The 19,578-nt window shown below is 57.5% G+C and overlaps 1 protein-coding gene across 11 annotated transcripts in view; it reads left to right on the plus strand.

The window, feature by feature from the left end:
- The window catches only part of SYT7 (synaptotagmin 7), a 66,574-nt gene that overhangs the window by 35,463 nt on the left and 11,533 nt on the right, over positions 1–19,578 (plus strand). For 4 of the 11 annotated variants that reach the window (XM_032283194.1, XM_032283191.1, XM_032283195.1 and 1 more), the window contains 2 exons: positions 12,626–12,761; positions 18,430–18,700. In XM_032283194.1, coding sequence (XP_032139085.1) covers positions 12,626–12,761; positions 18,430–18,700 — 407 coding nt within the window. Of the gene's footprint in view, positions 1–2,540; positions 3,715–7,587; positions 7,711–12,625; positions 12,762–18,429; positions 18,701–19,578 lie in introns of those variants that run through there. The other 7 variants (XM_032283186.1, XM_032283188.1, XM_032283189.1 and 4 more) reach the window with 4 other exon arrangements.

Below are 19,578 nucleotides of genomic sequence, written 5' to 3' on the forward strand. Positions count from 1 at the left end.
TGCTGCCCCCAGAGGTGCCGTCCTCGGCCCCTGGCTCATTCCATCCCTTCATGAGACTCTCCCATCGTCCTTGCCATCTGGCACAACGAACTCAGCCATACAGTATCGCATTCCAGCCTCTGGCTGATGCCCCATCAGTCCTTCCCTTTGCCAGTGACCAGGTCATTCCATTTTCTGCCCCCAGGGCAACTTCATTTCAGTCCCCGGGTCATCCCATCCTCTTTTTATTGGCCGCCCCATCTCAGCCACCAGGTCATCTCTCCATGGGCAGCAGGCCTGTGGTTGTTCCATCTCATCCTGGGAGCTGGCCCATTCTCAGCCTGAGACTCACTCGTCAGCTCCCGGGCCTTCCCTCTTACGGCCAGCAGATGGCTCTAGACCTAGAAGTTGAGCCATTCCATTTTTGACCATCGGGTGACTCCATTGGCTGTCCCAGTCTTGCTTGAACCATACACCATCTGTTGCGGAAGCCACTCACAAGCAGCCGCAGGCTGCCACATCGGTTCATCGTCATCTCAGCCATCCCCATTGGCTGTCCCAGTCTTGGTCAACGAGCTATCCCACCACTGGTTGTTGGGACAGTGTATTCCTGGAGGTTGGGTTGTCAGACCCCAGCTAGCTTCTCTGGCTAGATGTCATCGGATGTTCTAGACGTCAGGCAGAAGCAGCCATCCCCTCTTTAATATCTGTCTGAGCTTGTCAGCCAGGCCCACTCTTGGCTGATGGACGTAGGCTCGGCCCCTGTTCTCCACAGATAGTATATTCTCATGAGGCAGCTCTGTTCTCATCTTGGCCTTTGGAAACTTCCAATTCCCCTCAGCAGAGCCCTTCTAGGCCCTGAGTCCCTTGAGTTGTGACCAGTCTCACCCCTTGGGGTAGAAATTCCATTTTCAGAAGTTGGAACTGCCTCATTCCCAGCTAATAGAGCAGCCTCCCACTTAAAAAGGCCAACACCCCTGACCCCTTCCTAGCTGTTGGGCCATCCTGTTGCCTCAACCGAGGGCCCTCCTCGTTCTTTTCAGAAGACCTGTGGTTTCTGCCACTGGGACCACTGAAGGCCACCGTGCTGAGATCTCATTCGCTAGTTGGCTTGAGTGCACACAAGCCAATTTCTCCCGACATCTGGCCTCAGGAGGGTCCCACAGGGAAGCCACCACCCTTCAAAGAGCCCGGCCCAGTGCCCCACCCTCCCAGCCTGCCCTGGCCAGTCTCCAGGCCAGCTAGGCCTCCATGCCATCCACTGGTTCCAGGCCTGGAGGAACCAATTTGAGTTTCCTGTGACTGAGAGGTTGTAAATTGGACTAATTTTCGATGTGATAGGAAACCAAAATGAGGTCAGCAAGGAGGAGGAGGAGGCGGCCGTCAACGTGCCACCCTCCCTCTGCCTCGACCTGCCCCCAGGGAGCTGTGGGCCTACCTGGCCAGCCAGGCCTGGGCCTGCTCCTGGAGGTAGCCCCGATTTCAGGCCTGAGTCAGGCAAGCCTGCCGCCCCTCCAAGACCCCAGCTAAAGCCACGTTTTGCTTTCTTCTCTCTTTGTTTCTCTCTCTCTTTACTATACTCTTTCTCTCCGTCTTTTGCTCTCTCTCTTTTTCTTTCTCTCTCAGCCCACAGGGGTAGCCTAACTGTTGTCTTTTGGTTCCCAGGGTAGGCTCAGAGGGTGAGCAAAGCTGAGGGCTGGCTGCTGTGGTGAAAGTGGCTCCCAAGGGCCCTGGGGCCTTCTCCCTTGGGCAGCCCCGGGGATACTCGGCTGCCCCATGACCCTAGACCAGAGGCCACCAAACTTACTCAGTAAAAGGCCACTTGGGAAATACTTAGGCTTTATAAGCCATACAGTCTTGCACGACAACTCAACCCTGCCATTGTGGGATGAAAGCAGCCAGAGACAGTATGTAAACTCGTGCCAATGGCTTGGTTCCAATAAAGCTTTATTTTGCAGAGACAAGCAGCAGGCCAAATATGGTCCACAGACCATGGCTTGCTAATCCCTGCCCTAGACCATTGGATTGAGAGGTGGAGGGAAGAGACAGAGGAGGAGGAGGTTGGAACCCCTGAGGCTCCAGGATGAGAAATGATTCACCCAAAGCTGTTCATTCAGCCCAGTCTCTAACTATGGTGCCCTGGGAGGCAGCCTGGCTGTGGCCCTGCTTATGGGATATGGTGAAATCTCCAGCCCACGCATGAAGCAGACAGGCTCCCCAGAGGAGGCCAGAGACTTCTGACTCCAGCTGCTGGCATGGCGACCTTTTACTAGTACAGCATCTTCAATACAGCACACCTCATTAAGTCCTCATGGCAACTCTGTGACAGAGGAAGCTTGGAGATTATTTTATTACTCACATTTGGTAGATGAAGAAACAGGCCCAGAGATGTGGAGTAACTTTTCCAAAGTCCCATATTCAGTCAGTCGCAGAGGCAGGGTTTGAACCCAGGTCTCTCTGAGGCTATACTGTATCTGACCAGCCATGTCCTAGTTCCTCTCTCTCCTTGCCCCACTTCCCAGTGCATTTCACAGACACTGAGGGGCCTGTGGGAGAGCACCCCCTGGCAAATGCATCAAAGACAGTCACCCCCTTCTCCGTTAAAACTGTGGCAAAGTGTCGGGGGAGTGGGCACTGGGCTCCCACTTTGCCTGCGCTCTTTCCTTGGTCCAGTCCTCTAACTGGGAGATATTCCCAAGGTCCCAGGAGAGGATGCTGGACCTAGGAAACAAAGAGCCCTGGAAAGATCCACGCCAGAGCCTGAATCCTAAGGCTGGCCACAGGGCGCAGGTCTGCTACTTCCTCGCCTCTGTGGACAAAGTATAAGAACTGATGGCTTCCCTGGCCTCCCCAGGATTACTAGGCCAGCTCTGCACTGGCCTGGATTTCTTCCTGTCTCCAAAGGATGGCAGTACTTAAAACACAGAGGCAGACTTTCCTGGTGTCCCCAAGCGGGACAGCGGGAGGGCCACAGCAGCTCCCTCCACCCCTCCCATTCCAACATGACAGGCAGCCGCAGGGCCCTGGGGACCTGCCTTCACCACACAGCCTCAGCAGCACTCGCAGCCCACTCAGACCAGCAGGAAGGTCGGCCCAGGAGGTATTCAGGCACTAGCTGAGCCAGGGCCAGAAGGTGGGTGGGCGGGGCCGACCTGAGGCCTCAGGGTGGGTGCAAGGGCTTTGCAGCCACCTGGGCAAGGCGGTGGCGGCGACAGCAGCGGCGACAGCTCCGATGGAGGCCTGGCGAGGTCCAGCAGCGCGCACCCTGCACTGGGGCCTCCTAGTCCTGGCCCTCGGCTTCTTTCTCCTCCACTGTGATCCCTTCACCTGCTTCTCCTTTCTCTCCTCTCCTCCACCTGCCCCAAGTTTCGAGGACTCCACCCTGTCCACGGCCACTACCCTTGAGTCTATCCCCAGCTCCACGGGAGAGCCGAAATGCCAGCGACCCCGCACCCTGATGCGGCAGCAGAGCCTGCAGCAGCCGCTGAACCAGCACCAGCGGGGCCGGCAGCCCAGCCAGCCCACCACCAGCCAGAGCCTGGGCCAGCTGCAGGCCCACATGGCCTCGGCGCCAGGCCCCAACCCCCGGGCCTATGGCCGGAGCCAGGCTCGGCAGGGCACCTCGGCCGGCTCCAAGTACCGGGCGGCGGGGGGCCGCAGCCGCTCCAACCCGGGCAGCTGGGACCACGTGGTGGGGCAGATTCGAAACCGAGGCTTGGACATGAAATCCTTCCTGTAAGTCCTCCCCTTGAGCGGACCGGCCCCACCTCCCCGACCCAGGCTCCTGCCCCCCACATCTCCTTGGGAGCAGCTGCTCGTGTGTGCCTCCTGGCCCTCCATCCCCTTGGCAGGGTGCCAAGCAGACTTGGCAGCCCCCTCCTTGGTGTCTTGTGGTTCATGCCTGAAGACCACCATGGAAGGATTCTGAGCCACCTCCCTATGAGGACCCCTGTCCCCCTCAGTGCTCTAGGGCTCCGGGAAGTTCCCCCCTAAAAGTTAGTTGGAGACACTAGACAATGCCCTGAGATACATCTCTTCTTCCCGGCTAGTCCTAGGCTGCTCTTGGCCTTCCTGCCAGTCTTCCTTCTGCTCCTGCGACCTCTCTCTTACCCCCTCAGCTCCCAAACCCATCCCTTTTACTCGTCTCCAGCCCCACCTCCTCCCCTGCAATTTACTTCTTCCCTGTAACCCGACTCTGCCAGCCTTCCTGGCCCATACCCCTCCCTGCCTCTCACTTCCTCTGTCCCGGTCCCTGCCACCAGCCCTCCCCCATCTCTCTGACCTTCTGTAGCCACCTGTCCTCCAGCCTTGCCCTGGCTTCCCAAGTCTCCTTCCTCCAGTAATGACCCATCCCCTGAGGACAAACCTGAGATGTTGCCCCAAAGCTTTAGAAAAGGTTGTTTCTAAATCGGAGCATTCTTTCGAGTATACAGGCCTAAGAAGTAACAATACACCAGCAGTGTCTAACCTTAACCATTCCCTCCAGCCATCCGCCCACCCTTACTCTCCCTGGAGGGGACTCACCCAGGAAGCCCCCTCCCCAGCATCCCTCTAAACATTTGTCCCCACTCTCAGAGCCTAAGAGGTCTGGGATGCCACCCCCGACATCACCCCTCCTCCACCCTAACGAGAGCTTCCTTCCAGGCCTTGGGGATTATTCCCATCGCCCAGGTCTTCCCTGGGAGCACTTTTCACGGAGCAGACCAGCGCACTAAGCCTGGGAGAGGAGAAAGGGAGGAGGAGAGGGAAGCATTGGCAAGATATAGGGATTCTGAAGGCCAGCACGTCCTCGGAGCATCCTGTCTCTCCCCGACACCTCAGCCGGGGCTTCCCGGGCAGGTGGGAGTGCTGCCATGGGAGAGGCACCCTACTCGAAGAGGCCCCACTGTGCCAGCTTCCCGTAGCCATGCAAGTGGCCCATGGCCCCAGCCAGCCAGACATGCTGCCTGCGACTCTCCTTGGCAAATCAGGACACCATATTCTGAGGCTGTATCCCACTCGAAGACCTTCAGGAATCTAACTGGACGCCTGTACCAGACAAAGTGCCCAGAAGAGCCTCCTGGCTTCCAGCCGGCAGTTTGTTTTGGGACAGAGGCCGTGGTCCTGGCATGGATCTCGGAGAGTTGGAGGAATTGGTTCTGCGTGGTTTGAACAGGACTGAGAGCCTGCACGGCCCCTGCAGCCCCCTGTGCCTCCTCACCCCAGACTGCCTTGTCACAGCCAGCACCCCACATCCTGTTCTAGCAGCCATCAGACTGGGCCAGAGGCCTGCCGGGAACCTGGGTGCCATCTCTTCCCTGCCTCCCGCCTTCTCAGCTAAGTGGGATTGGTCCAGCGTCGTGCATGCAACAGCATCCTCTGTCCCCACTCTGTGCCCCAGGGGCAGTCTCACGTCCCCGAAGCTGCTGGCAACCTCCAGAATTCACCTTGAGGGTCGGCCAACTTTTCCTAGAAAGGTCTAGATAATAATGTAGGCTTTGCAAGATGCATGTGATCTCCATCACATGTTCTGTTTTTTCCTTAAAACAACCCTCTAAAAATGTAAAAACCGTTGTTAGTTCGTGGGCCGTACTTTGCCCCCTGCCTTATAATTTAGCTGCCCTGCTTCTGAGGCTCTTCTCTCGCCCAAACACTGGTGGCCCCAGTAGAGAGGCAGGTGGCAAGGGTTGTCCCGGCCCTCCGTGACCCCACCCACCTCCCTCAGGGAAGGCAGCAGCCCCCTGCTTGATGGTCCTGACGCCCCCAACACTGCCAGCTTCTCCCTCCACTCTCCAGCCCCTGCCCCTCGTCCTCACACTTGCGGCCTGCAGAGCTGGAGAGAGTGACGAATCGGGAATTTATGCAGAGGAGCTGTTCTGTTTTTAAGAAGAGAAAAAGGAGTATCTGAAAAATGCATTAACCGGGGAAAAAACATGTTGTTTTCATTGAGTTTGCCTTCCCCCAGCACAACTAGCTCCCAAGCAGCCAAATGGAATTTTACCAACTCTGAAACAGCACCAGTGGGCAGAAAACAAAGAAAACGAGGATTCGTCCTAAGGGAAGGGACAGAGTTGTTTCCCGAAAGTTAGATGCTGGCACAAGTGTCAGCCTGGAGTAACTGTGCCCAGGACCAAAAATGCAAAGACAGGGAAGGACAGAGCAGCCACTTAGCTCCCTCTGTTCACTGGGACCCCAGAGGTAATGTCCCATTTTCCAGGACCCTCATGCCCTCATCCCTCCCCTCAGAGGCTATTTCTCACGTGTTTGTTCCCTCTTTGAAACCCGCTCTGAGAAGTTAGGGCAAGTTCTTTCTCTCCGAACCTTGCCTTCCTTCACAGTGGTTGAAGTGGTAGACTTCCTGACCCAGCATCCTCTCCCTTCCAGAATATTCCATCAGCCCTACCATCTTCCCTTTGGCCCTTCTTGACCCCTCCCTCTCCTTTTGTCCTGATGAGAGGCCCCACGCTGGAGGAGCTCCGCAAAGCACCCAGAAAATGCTCACAGACTCTGATGGCCTTCAGCGACAGCGGGGTCACCACCGATGCTTCCTTTTCTTCCCTGGCAAATGCGGGTAACCTCGCAAAGACTCTGGCAAGTTGCCCAGTGGTGCTCTGAGAATGCCCCATACTAAAGGTGTCACACCTGGCCTCACATGGCTGCCCACATGTCTACTCCGAGAGTCTCGCCTTCCTGGCTACCCCCTGTTCAGCCTTGACCATGCTCCCTCAAAGCACGATCTCGCACTGCAGGCACAGGGTCCCTGCAGTCCTGCCAAATCTTCTCCAGACCTTGCCAAGTTCCTGCACTTTCTCTCCGCCTTTGCTTGTGAGGCCTTCTGGACCGCTTCTCCAATGAAAGGCCCGTGACCTGGGGTCAGCGGTGGTGGTCATTCCCTGGATCTCCAGCAAGGAGGACACAGGAGACAGCCGATATGGCCGGGTCGTCACATACCACAAAGGACTTTCTTTATCCTCTGATGGGCTTGTGTATCCAGGAGCCTGAGGCTTGTGTATCCCCGCCTGGCTTCAAGGATGACTGGTTGACCATGACCCGGCATTGTCTCTGAAGGGCTTCCAGAGGACAGGATGCCGTGCCCATTGGATTTCAAAACTTTCTAAGCCTGCAAGGTGCCGGTGCAGGATAGTGATGGAGCCCCTCCCTCTTCTCCCGGTGGCCCAGATGATGGTCAGAGCGAGTCCAGCTGGGCACGCATTAGCCTTTGGAAATCTATGGTGTCCCAGGGCCTATGCTCCATTCCCCCCGCCCGACCCCCACCCCCACCGGGTTCCCTTGGGACTGTCCCAGCCATGGGCCACCTCTGCAGGCCTCTGCCCAGCCCCTTGCAGTTTAGCTCTGGAGAGTCTTGCTCTTGGCTCAGGCCGGCGGAGTCTCCAGCCATAGACGCCTCCCTTCCCTTCCTGCCTTCACTATCCCCACTGTATCCTGCGACTGTTGACACTGCTGAAGTTTGCTTTCTTTCCTGCAGGGCCAGTTTCTTACACTTTTTTCTTCTCTCTCTTTGTCTCTGTCTCTCTCTCTCTCTCTTTTTCTCTCTCTCTCCTTCCCCCTGCCCCCGCCCACGGGGCCTCCTCTTTCCACCCTGGCCGGTGGGCTGCCCACCCTGGGCAGGGAAGGCCGGATGGTGGTGCTATCCTTGGTCTTAGGGCTTTCGGAGCAGGATGACTTTGCCAATATCCCTGACCTGCAAAACCCAGGAACCCAGCAGAACCAGAACGCTCAGGGGGACAAGAGGTATGAGCACAGGCGAGGGCCTGCGGCGACGGCGGCAGAGGAGGAGGCGCGGAGAGGCCACCTGCCTCGACCGGCCCTGGCTGCTGGACGAGGTGGTGGTGCCTTCAGCGGATGCTGGAGCGGGAGGACAAGCCCTCTCCCCAGCCGGTGCCCTCACACACAGCCACCTCGGTGGTGTCCCCGGGGTCTGAGGCCACTCGCGGCCATCCTGGGACCATTCTGGATCAGGCCTGCTCTCCGGCATGCTTGCCCCAGCCCGGAGCAAGCGCAGCCTTTTCTGCCCCATCTTCCTGCTTGGCTCCTCTCTGCTGCCCCTCCATATTTCATCTCTGTCCCCACCCCAACCAGAAATCCCTGTTTCTCTGGTGGTTGGTGGGTGGGGGGGATGTTAGGGAAGGGGCGCCAGCCTGTTCTCCCTCATCCCCACCCCCTCAACCTCCCTCTTGCCTGGAGGTCCCATTGGGTTGCTTGGCTGATGGAAGAGGAATCCACGGTGGGAGGGTCTGGGGCATGGGAGAGGCCTGGTGACCAGAGATAAATAGAAGGCTCGCCCCTGAGCCAGGGCACCAGGAGGGAGCTGGGGAGGGCCCGGAGCGGTGCAGGCAGCCATCTTGAGCAAGGGTGAGGCCTGGCTTCATTGGGTTCCCTGTCACTGCTGCTGGCCTCGGGACCCTACGGAGACCGGGAATAGCCTGTATAGCCACAGCACAGGCCAAGAAGAAGACTGGGCATTTAAACTGCCATAGCCTCAGCTATCGGGAATTCAGGGAAGCAGCTCCTTCTGTCCCCTGTCTCAGGGAAGGGGGGATGCTGCTCACGGGGAAGGGGTAGGGGAGGGAGGTCACAGGGTTCAGGTGACATCCCACAGCTAGGGCCATTAGATGCCTGAGCTTAGTTGGGTTGACCATACCTGTGGTTCCCAGGATGAATTAGCCGTTGGGAATCATGGGAGGAGGGGCTGTCACTTTGATCGGGTCTGCTTCTCATCAGACCAAAGGCCTGCAGGAGAGTGTGCGGCCTGGCAGCCAAGACAACTGCCTTCCAGCTCTGGATCTGCCTGAGCCTCACTCTGCATCCTTGGGCGACTCACAGCCCCTGTCTGGGTTCTCACTACTCTGGCCAGTGAAGGATTGGTTGGGGCAACCTCCAAGGAATGGCCCCTCAAGCTCAGATATGCAAAGCTTTTAATGAGTGAAAAAACAGACCCCTGGGCTGGAGCATGTGTCCTGTGAACTGCGCAGGGACTATTTGGACGGGCCATCCTGAGGCTCTTGAGAGTCCCCTAGGGGCCAGAAGGGACTGCCCCAGGCTGCTGCCCTGGGCATGTGGGCTAGGGAGGGTGGATAGGCTGAGAGGCAGACAGCTGGCTCGCCTGTCCCTCTGGTGGCTCCTGGAGACCACCCCTCTCAGTTTCGTCCCATCCTGAGTCCACAGTGGCATGGTCTGTGGTGGGCAAGTCTGGAAGTCTCTAGAGAGTGGGGTCAGGTCTTCCACTCAGTGCCACAATTGGTGTCAGCCCTGAGCCCACATAGAGGGATACAGGAGGAGCAGAGCCTGCCAGCCTCCACCCACTGGGCACTAAAGGAGCTGTGACTTCCTGAGTCAGGGCCTCAAAGCTGGGCTGCAGGGCAGTCAGAGGGCCACTGGGAGGGCCAGGGGCGAGAAGACACAGGGGGTGGCTGGAGTCCTCTGAACCCCCCACTAATAACATGAGACTGGTGCTGGGAAAGGTGTGAAGCGTGAGGGAGCAGATGCAGGCTGGAAACGAGATTTCACGTCACCCATGTGTTAATGAACTGGCTCCATCGTCACCCGCAGTCTATTTTTACCTCCTCACCTCTTGGGTCTCACTCCATATTTAACACACCCATCCCTTCTGATCATCACATCTGCTTGTCCCCTGCCTTCCTGGGAAAGGTGGGTGTGGGAGTGGAGGCCGTGCCCCCTTGCCACCACCCGGCCTGACTTTCCGAGTGGACTGTGCCATTCCCACCTCATCATGCCCACCCATCCTGGAAACTAATTTCTCATGACCCCTGGGGTGCTTCTTGGGTTGTAGGCTGCCACAGGAGTCCAGAATCCAGTGCTTCCTTCCCAGCAGACTCTCCCCTTCCCAAAGCTTGGCATTGGTACCACCCACTGGGCATTGAGCACCTTAGGGTGCCACCCCTTTGAGTTCCTGGACCCTCAGACCTGGGAGTGGTGGCCTTGGGGGATCTGTCCCTCCCTCTTCAGCCTTTCCTTCTAGAATAGACCCATGGTCTGCCATTCTGCCCCCATTCCTGCCCTTCCCTCCCTAGGTAATCCTTGGCCAGGAGGAAGGGATGGTGGCCCTTGGCTGTCACTGGGGAGGACACTCAGCCCCCTTGGTCTGTTAGCAGCAGGCTCATGGGAGACAGAGTCCCAGGAGGAGAAGTGGCCATTCCAGGTTCCAGGCAACATGGGAGCATGTCCAGCAAGCAGCAGGAGAAGGGAGGGCCAGTCACTGCCTCTGTTCCCACGGTTTTGTGTCCCTGAAGTCCCCCATCCTGGATACTTCAGCTCCTGGGCCTCAGCACAGCACTTCAGAGTGCGCTCCCAGGAGGGGGAGGGGAGGGAGGCCCTGGCTCCACGCCCTGCTGCGCCCATTCCACCCTCAGCCACTCTGCTCCATCCACCCCCTCATGCAGTCTGCCATCGTTTCACCATTGCTCCTTGGGATCCAAATGGTTTCCACCGCGGCCCACCCCCACCCCAAGTGGGGGACGGGGCAAGGCGGGGACCAGGCCTCCCCCCATTGCTCTCCCTACTCTGAAGCCACCATGTTCCTCTGTCACGGTGTGTGTCCCCCGCCTCCTCTCTGCCTCTCCTGTTGACCGCACGCTCCTCCCTGTCCCCTCGTCCACCCGGCAGCCTTCACACGTCTCTGACTAACTTTCTTGGCCTCTCTCTCCCTCTGTCTCCTTTCTCCCATCTGCTCCCCACAGGGCTGCCCTGGGCCGGTGATGCGCCCCTCGGCCTCTCCCTCTGCCTCTCTCTGTGCCTCTCACCTCTGTCTCTCTGTCCTGTGACCTCCGACAGCTTCAGTGGCGCTGACCATCTTTCCCAGGCTGCTTGGCAGCTGTGCCGACGCTGTGGCGTGGCCAAATAACTCTGATGTTCTCATACCTTCAGCAGTCAATCTCGCACTCTCCCCGCTCTCCCGCTCTGTTTCTAACCTGACTTTACCTCTCCAGCTGTTTCAGGCTCCTTTCCTTCCCCCTGCCTGCCTGTGTGAACACGTGTCCTGTGTGTGTGTGTGTGTGTGGCGTGTGTGTCCATATGTCCATGTGTGCCATGGCCCTTGGGGAGGAGTACGCACCTGTCGCTGGGTGGAGTGGGTGTTTCTATGTTGTAGAGGCAGAGCCAGGTTTTCACAGCAGGTGTGTCGTGCTTCTGATAATCAAGATGTTGGGCCCTGAAATCACTCCCTGCCTTTTCCATTTCAGTTTGTCCCCGTTCACGTGCACACGTGGCATGCCTAGGTCTCCCCAGTGTGCCTCCTCTTGGCATCCCTTCGTGCTCATCGCTGTGTGTGTGTCGTCACTGCTGCTCTGTTTGGCCTGCCCAGGCCCCGTGCCGCCCTCTCCTTGCTCCTTTGGGTGTCTGTAGGGCTTGTGTGCATGTGTGTGTGTACATGTGCACACCTGTGTGTGTGTGTGCGCACGCGTGTGTGTGTGCACACCCTGCTTTTGGATCCTCATGTCTCCCCTCAGGGCCTGGCATATTCTATGCATGTCTGTCTGTCTGTCTGCCTGTCGTGGCCGTCTGTGTGCTGGAGGCTGGTCTCTACCAGAGTGCCTTAGCTCATGTCCACCCTCAGCGTGTGGCTCCCAGTTTGTGTCTGTGTGCTCTTAAAGCTGTTCTGTTTTAGCCTGTCCTGAGCCTCATGCTACTGATCCCCCGTCTCCTTCCTGCCTACCCCCACCTCTCTTCCTCCTCATGGGACATTCCAGCCTGGTCCCTGGGCAGGCTTTTAGTCCCCCCTTCCTGAGCCCCTGCTAAACGGAGCCTGGGCTCACCACCCAGCCACTGGGTCAGAGAGCCCAGCATCCTGGGAACAGCATGGAGTTGGGTGCAGACAGGGCTTCTCAGTGGTGCCCGTCTTTCTGTGACCCTGGGTGAGAGCCTTATCAAATGCACAGTCTTCAGCAAGTAGGAGAAGGATGGGAACTGGGGAGCAGGGGTGTGGGCTCACCCTGTCCAACAGGGGGCTATTAAACCTAAATGAGCTTACATTCGACAAAATTAAAATTTCAGCTCTCAGCCACACTGGCCACATTGCAAATGCTCAAATGCACACGTGTGGCGTGTGGCTGCTCCACTGGACAGCACAAATACAGAACACTCTGTCACTATGGAAAGTTATCCTGGCCTCACCTGGTCAGTCTCGTGTCTGGAGGGTGGAAAGAGGATTCTTGATGAGCCCAAGCAAACACAGGTGGGGCGTCTGGGAGACAGACATTCTGGGCATGTTTGCAGAGGGTAATGACGCGGAGAGGCACCTGGACACACCACGCCATGGTGGAGCCTCCCCCTTCCAGTCTGGGGGTGGGTGGAATAGCACCAGCCTCTGGGGAGTGGGGGCGATGGACAGCTCAGAGACCAACTATGCAAGCCAATGACTGGAGGGTGGGGGTTTTCTGGGGAAAAGGAAGAACGGGCATGCCCCCAAAAATATCCCCTATAGGAGTAGTTAAGCCACAGTCACCTGGGGCAGAGGTTGCAAGGAGAATGGGTCCTGGGCGTGGGTCTCCAGGGAAAACCAGGCGTCCACGTGGACAGGAGTACTGACAGCTGCTGGGGTCTACAGAGAAGGTCCTGCCACCCCCCAGGCCGGGGTGCCCAACCCAGCTCACTCCCTAGCTCAATCTCATTCGGACTCCCCTGCCCCCAGGTTGCCTGCAGGAGGGAAGGCAGTGAACACAGCCCCGGTGCCAGGCCAGACACCCCATGATGAGTCCGACCGCCGGACCGAGCCACACTCCTCCGTCTCAGACCTCGTCAACTCCCTCACCAGCGAGATGCTCATGGTGAGAATGGGGGAGCCTGGGCTGGGAGGCCGGGGCAGGGAGAAGAGGGATGTGTGTGGGAACTGGCAACGGCATGGGAGTGGTCCAGGGAGGGAAACCGGGTCAGAAGCAGCCTGGAGAGCCAGGCCCATGACCACTGGGCGCTTGATGACTGAGTGTGCAAGGCTTGGGCTTGTTGCCAGCTCTTTCACCAAAGCATCTTCTCCATGTCTCCATTTCTTCCTTTGACAAGTGAAAATAAGAATTCCAATCCTGCTTTGGTCCCTTTGTGGATTGAGAAGGGGCCAAAGCAAACCCACTCATGCAAGACATTTTCAGGATTCTAGAAGGAAAAGCTGGTGGGCAGAGGACTCAGGGGAGAGGGTGTCCCCTCCCAGGAATGGTGTCCCCTTAAGTGGAGGTCTGGGGTGGAAGGCCTAGCCCAGCGACCTCCCCCATTCCCATGGCTGGAGGCCCCTGAGAGCAGGGCAGCAGGAATCCACTGGTCCTGGCTCCTCTGAGGGGACAGCTGTGGTGGGGTGCTCCTGTCCACACCCCATCCGAGGCCTCTAACCCAATGGGATCCTAGTTCTAGGTTGTTTGGCCCAAGCAGAGATTGTGGTTTCCCATGGCACCTCCAGGGGGCAGCAGTGAGTCACAGCCACGTGCCCCGACCGCGCTTTCCAAAGAGCCCCTGGAGGGAGAAAATGGGAGATTGGCAGGCAGGAATCACTTAAAGGCTCAGCAGCTCAGAAGTCCCAGGAAGGCTTGAAGAGGTGATGAGGTTGGGAACCAGCACCTACTCTGTTCCTACTGGTCTTGACCTGGGACATTTCATCTCCTCGCATTGAACCCCTCCCTCCTGTAGAGAGAAGGAAGTAGGAAGTAGGCTTGGGAACTCCCAGCCCCTCACCCACTGCCCTGGCACCAGAGTCTTACCCTTCTGCCACATAGGATTCCAGCCAGCTCTAACCATTCATCCCCACTGCCCCTTCTAGCCTGGTGTTTCTCAAATTGCTATGTACACAGGCATCCCCCAGGAACCTTATTAAAATGCAGATCGCTGGTCGTTAGGTAGGGCCTAAGAGCCTGCTTTTTTTTTTTTTTTGGAGACAGTCTCACTCTGTCCCCCAGGCTGGAGTGCAGTGGCACGATCTCAACTCACTGCAACCTCCACCTCCTGAGCTCAAGTGATTCTCCTGCCTCAGCCTCTCGAGTAGCTGCGATTACAGTAGTGCCCACCATGCTCAGCTAATTTTTGTATTTTTAGTAGAGTCAGGGTTTCACCATGTTGGCCAGGCTGATCTCAAACTCCTAGCCTCAAGTGATCTGCCTGCCTCAGCCTCCCAAAGTGCTGGGATTACAGTCATGAGCCACCGCGCCCGGCCTATCCTGTGCTTTCCTTGGATCCACATTAGACCATCAGATTTTCCACATCCAGATCGGGTCGCCTTGGGCCTCCCCACCTCTCCCCTTCTTCCTACCCCCCAGGCCCCTATGTGTCTGGTCTGCTTCCATCTTCCCCCACCCAGGCAGACTGGCCCCAGCTATCCTCCCCTCTGGATGGGCTATTGCCACAGGCCACCCTGCCTCCCTGCACAGCGCCTTAATTCATTACACCTTCCTGGTAGCCAGGTTCCCAGAAGGGACGGCCTCTTCCCAGACAGCTTGCCTGCCCCCTTGCTGCCCCCAGGGAGGGGCCGACAGCTGCAGCCAGCGGAAGGAAGCGCAGGCCTCATCTCCCTCTCCTGTGCTGGGAGGATGCTCAGAGGTGGGAAGGCAGAGTCTAATTGCACAGTTCTGTGCCAATGCTAGGTCATTGACATTAACAGGCATGATAAGATAAGCAGGGCAGAATCAGCTCACTGTGACCTCAGCCTGTCCTGGTCTCCGGACCCTGGGCTGTGGAAGCTGGGGGTCAAAAGACAAGAGTGGGCTGGGCACAGTGGCTCACGCCTGTAATCCCAACACTTTGGAAGGCCAAGGTGGGTGGGATCATCTGAGGTCAGAAGTTCGAGACAAGCCTGGCCAAGATGGAGACACCCCGTCTCTACTAAAAATACAAAATTAGCTGATCGTGCTGGCGGATGCCTGTAATCCCAGCTACTTGGGAGACTGAGGCAGGAGAATCACTTGAGCCCGGGAGGCAGAGGTTGCAGGGAGCCGAGATCGTGCCACTGCACTCCAGCCTGGGCAACAAGAACAAAACTCCATCTCAAAAAAAAGAGGGAGAGATAAGAGTGGAGCACCCAGAGCTGGCCAGAGAAGGGACTGAGGGGCAGAGGTGTCCGAGAATCGGCCAGGCCACACCTGCCTCTGAGCATCTCCTGCCCTGGCACAAGGATAGCCTGCTGCTTTTTGAGGCTGACTTTTTCTGGCACAGGGGCTCGGGTAGCACCTTCCCTGACTCTGATGGCGTGGCCAACCTGGTTGCCATAGAGATGGCTCTGTCCCAGCTTAGTAATTAGGGCTCAGGGCTATGGCTTGGGAAGGCTGGGAGTGGGCACAGAGCCACCATCCCTTTCCCAGGTGAAACCCGCCTGGCCAGCCCAGGCCTTCCCAAGTCCACACTGTTTGGAAGCCTAGAGCCGAGGGACTGGAGGGACCTCAGGTGGGGCTGAGGCCAGCCGGGCTGCAGTCACCAGCAACTCCCCCTCAACTTGAGAAGCATGGGGGAGGGCGAATGATCTTTGCTGGCACTCTCCACTCATGTGCCCCAGTTACTCGGTCCCTCTGCCAGTGGGTCAGGTCACGGAGCAGAACTCTAGAAGGGACATGGACCCGCTTAGCTCTCCCAGGACCCCACAAAGTAGGTTTCACGGTCCCCACTCTACAGATGTAAACACAGGGTCAAAGGGTATGGTGCTGGCATGAGTGGGGGAAAGATCATCAGAGAGGCCGGGCAGGGTGGCTCGTGCCTGTAATCCCAGCACTTTGGGAGGCCGAGGCGGGCAGATCATGAAGTCAGAAGTTCAAGACCAGCCTGGCCAGCATAGTGAAACCCCATCTCTACTAAAAATACAAAAACTAGCTGGGTGTGGTAGCAGGTGCCTGTAGTCCCAGCTACTTGGGAGGCTGAGGTGGGAGAATAGCTTGAACCCAGGAGGTGGAGGTTGCAGAGAGCTGAGATCGTGCCACTGCACTCCTGCCTGGGCAACACAGCGAGACTCTGTCTCAAAAAAAAAAAAAAAAAAAAAAAGGCCATCAGGGAAAAGCAGGTTCTGGGGGGGTAAGCCACATTCTCAGTGGGGCTGCGGTGGGGCTTGTGGGGTTATCTGGATCAGCCAAGGGGTGAGGGCTGGAGGGACCATCTTCTGCTGTAAGGCAGCTCAGCACCCCTGCCCCCATCCAGGCAGGACCAAGGTAAAGCCCCAGACTCTAGATCTGAGTGCAAGAGCAAGCCGCAGGTAGAAGGGCACTCAGGATTCCTGGGTGCTAAACTGGGTTCCGTTCCCACTGGGCATTCAATCTCGGGAAAGTGTTCCACCTGTGTTCCAAGTATTCCAGTGGGAGTGCAGTGCCTGCCTCGTTGGGATGCTGTAAGAGGTCAGTGAGGACAAGGCACAGGGCACAGGGCAGGGTTTGGCGAGGCGGCGGCCAGTCCATGGTGGTTATCATTATGAGTGTGAGGCGGGCACGTGGCTCACGCCTGTAGTCCCAGCACTTTGGGAGGCCGAGGTGCGGATAACTTGTGGCCATGAGTTTAAGACCACCCTGGCCAACATGGCGAAAACCTGTCCCTACTGAAAGTACAAAAATTAGCCGGGCGTAGTGACGCAAGCCTGTGGTCCCGGCTACTGAGGAGGCTGAGGCACAAAAATCACTTGACCTTGGGAGGTGGAGGTTGCAGTGCGCCGGGATTGCACCACTGCACTCCAGCCTTGGCGACAGAGTGAGACCCTGTCTCAAAAAAACAAAAACAAAAAACTATTATGAGTGGGATCTGACGCTTTTCACCTGGCATGGCAAGTCCGCGGATCTTTGCTGGCTTGAGGGGGACACCTCAGTGCTGCCCTGGGGTGTGGGCCTGCTTTAGTGGAAAGAGCAGGATTTCGAATCAGAGAGGGTTCATCCTGCTGTGCAGTCTTGGCCATGTGACTTAACCTCTCTGAGCCAGTCTTCTCAGCTAGAGGGTGGTGACACCTGCCTCACCTGGCTTTTGTCAGGATTCAGTAAGGAGGCGGCGATGTGAGAGTTTCCGGCTGTGGTAGGAGCGCACTATGTGCGTTGTTATTATCTATCTTATTTAGTCATTCAGAGCCTAGGGCTGCCCCTCCGGGGTGAAGGAGAGAGCACAAAGCAGGTTTCTGCAGGAGAGGCAGGGAGAGAACGGGTGCCTGCAGTTTGTCTTAACTGTGTACCCAGGGTCCTACTCCATCCCTCATCCACCCATCATGGGAGATTTTTGAGACAGGGGTGCCTTAGCCATGTGGTCCCCTAACTGGGTCTGTTGTGGTTAGTGGCCTGGGGCTGCTGTCAGGTGGCTGGAGGGTGGGCAGGGCTCTAAACCCTGGCAGGTACTTCCAGTGTGCCCACAGTTTCACACACGTGGCCAGGAGGTCCACCTCCGAGCTGCTTCTTGTGGTTCCATGTCAGGATGCAGTGAGATGCCCACCCTGCCTCTGTGTGACTGTCCATTGCTGGGTCAGCCCAAGCACCCTCGCTCCCAGCAGCCCTCAGCCCTGATGGGTGGTACAGTCATCTGAGGTCTGAGGTGCCTTTTTTTGAGACGGAGTCTTGCACCATCACCCGGGCTGGAGTGCAATGGCAGGATCTCAGCTCACTGCAATCTCCACCCCCCAGGTTCACGTGATTCTCCTGCCTCAGCCTCCCAAGTAGCTGGGATTACAGGCACACACCGCTACACCTGGCTAATTTTGTGTATTTTTAGTAGAGATGGGGTTTCACTGTGTTGGCCAGACTGGTCTCCAACTCCTGACCTTGTAATCCTCCCGCCTTGGCCTCCCAAAGTGCTGGGATTACAGGCGTGAGCCACTGCGCCCGGCCTGAGGCACCTTTTACACAGCACTGATGCCCAGGCCCACACCAGCTCCATCTGGTCAGACTGGCTGGGGATGGGGCCTGGGGAGTCTGCGCTTTTCACGTCCCTAGTGATTCTGCCTTACATGAACAGACATTGCTCCTGAAAACTTGCCTCTCTCATTTTGTAAATCACATCATTCTCCACACCCCAGAGAGTCACTTTCCAAAGAATTATTGTGGTAAACTCTCTTCCAATATGAGCAGCCTCCCCATCTGCTGTGTAGCCCAGGTTTGTGTCAGTGCATCCACAGAGGCCCCTCCCATGCCATGGGAGGGCAGGGAGGTCGGGGGGGGACTCAGAAACCCCAGCGCATGCCAGGCCGGCTGGGGCCAGGGAGGCGAGGCCGCTGAGCTGGAGCTTAGGGCAGGCGGCAGGCCCAGAGCTGCGAGGAGAGCCTGGGAAATAGGTGTCATGCATATGGCTCCGAGGCTCGGGAGACAGGGCTGTCTCAGCTCTACCCTCCCCACTTCCCTCCCCTCCTGGGAGACCCTGGTCAAGGCACCTGCCCTCTGAGCCTCAGCAGCGTCGGTGGACGTGAGTGTGGGACTGGCCACCTCCTCTGGCCTCTTGCCCGTGCTGGGCAGCAGTGGGGACATAGGGGAAGCAGAGTCCTCCCCAACCCTGTGGCCTCTCCCCTACCCTCAGCTCTCCCCAGGCTCCGAGGAGGACGAGGCCAACGAGGGCTGCAGCCGAGAGAACCTGGGCCGGATCCAGTTCAGCGTCGGCTACAACTTCCAGGAGTCCACGCTCACCGTGAAGATCATGAAGGCCCAGGAGCTGCCGGCCAAGGACTTCAGCGGCACCAGCGACCCCTTTGTCAAGATCTACCTGCTGCCCGACAAGAAACACAAGCTGGAGACCAAGGTGAAGCGGAAGAACCTAAACCCCCACTGGAATGAGACTTTCCTCTTCGAAGGTGAGGCTAGTGCCGCCCTCCTCCCGCCATGGTCACCTCTTGCCTTCCACCATCCCCCTACCCAACCACACATGTGGTCATGCACAGATGCATACGTGTACACACATCTGCAGCCTCACAAGTGCACAGACACACACAAGAGCAGATACAATTCCGTGCACACCTGCTTGCATGCACAGGCGCAAATCCACACACACATGCGCTCCCACACAGGCAATGTCTTTGCCCAGTTAACCTGATGCATTTTGTGTCTAGTTGGGTTCAGGTCACAGGAGCCGAGTGGAGCCAGCATCAGCCAGAGGCCAAGGAGGGAAGCCAGGCCGCCGCCTGGCGTTTCAGCCCAGATACAGAGCTGATCCTGAGGAGGGCAGGAAGGGAGGGAGGGAGGAACCCGTAAGACTCAGAGCTGGAGCACCCTGGAGCCACCAGAGTGTAATGGTTCAGTGCACAGGCTGTGGCCCACGTTGCCTGGGTTCGATTCCCAACCCTTGACCTTGGGCAAGTTTCTGAGCCAAGCTTACTGGCTGCATGACCTTGGGCGAGTTCCTGAGCCTCCCTATGACTTGGTTTCCTCATCTACAGAACAGAGATAATAATAGTGAGGGTTGGACAAATGAGTGAGTTGTAGAGGCAGCTCAGAACAGTGCCTGACACCCAGCAAACATTTGACACCAGGTTGTTAAACACACTCCATCTGTTGCCGTTCTGACCCCCTCCCCCGCATGGGACAGGAACAACAGCTCTGAACCATGCCTGGAGGCCGCTGAGAAAAATGTCCTTTCTCTCTCCTGCAAGCCCTCTCTGAAGGCGGGTCTTTATCTCTTATCTCTGAGGATTCAAGGTAACCAGGAAGCTGGACGTGTGATTAAGGAGTGATT

The sequence above is a fragment of the Sapajus apella genome, unplaced genomic scaffold (assembly GCF_009761245.1).
Source record: "Sapajus apella isolate SASKATOON/1434 unplaced genomic scaffold, GSC_monkey_1.0 scaffold14, whole genome shotgun sequence".
NCBI classification, from domain to species: Eukaryota; Metazoa; Chordata; class Mammalia; order Primates; family Cebidae; genus Sapajus; species Sapajus apella.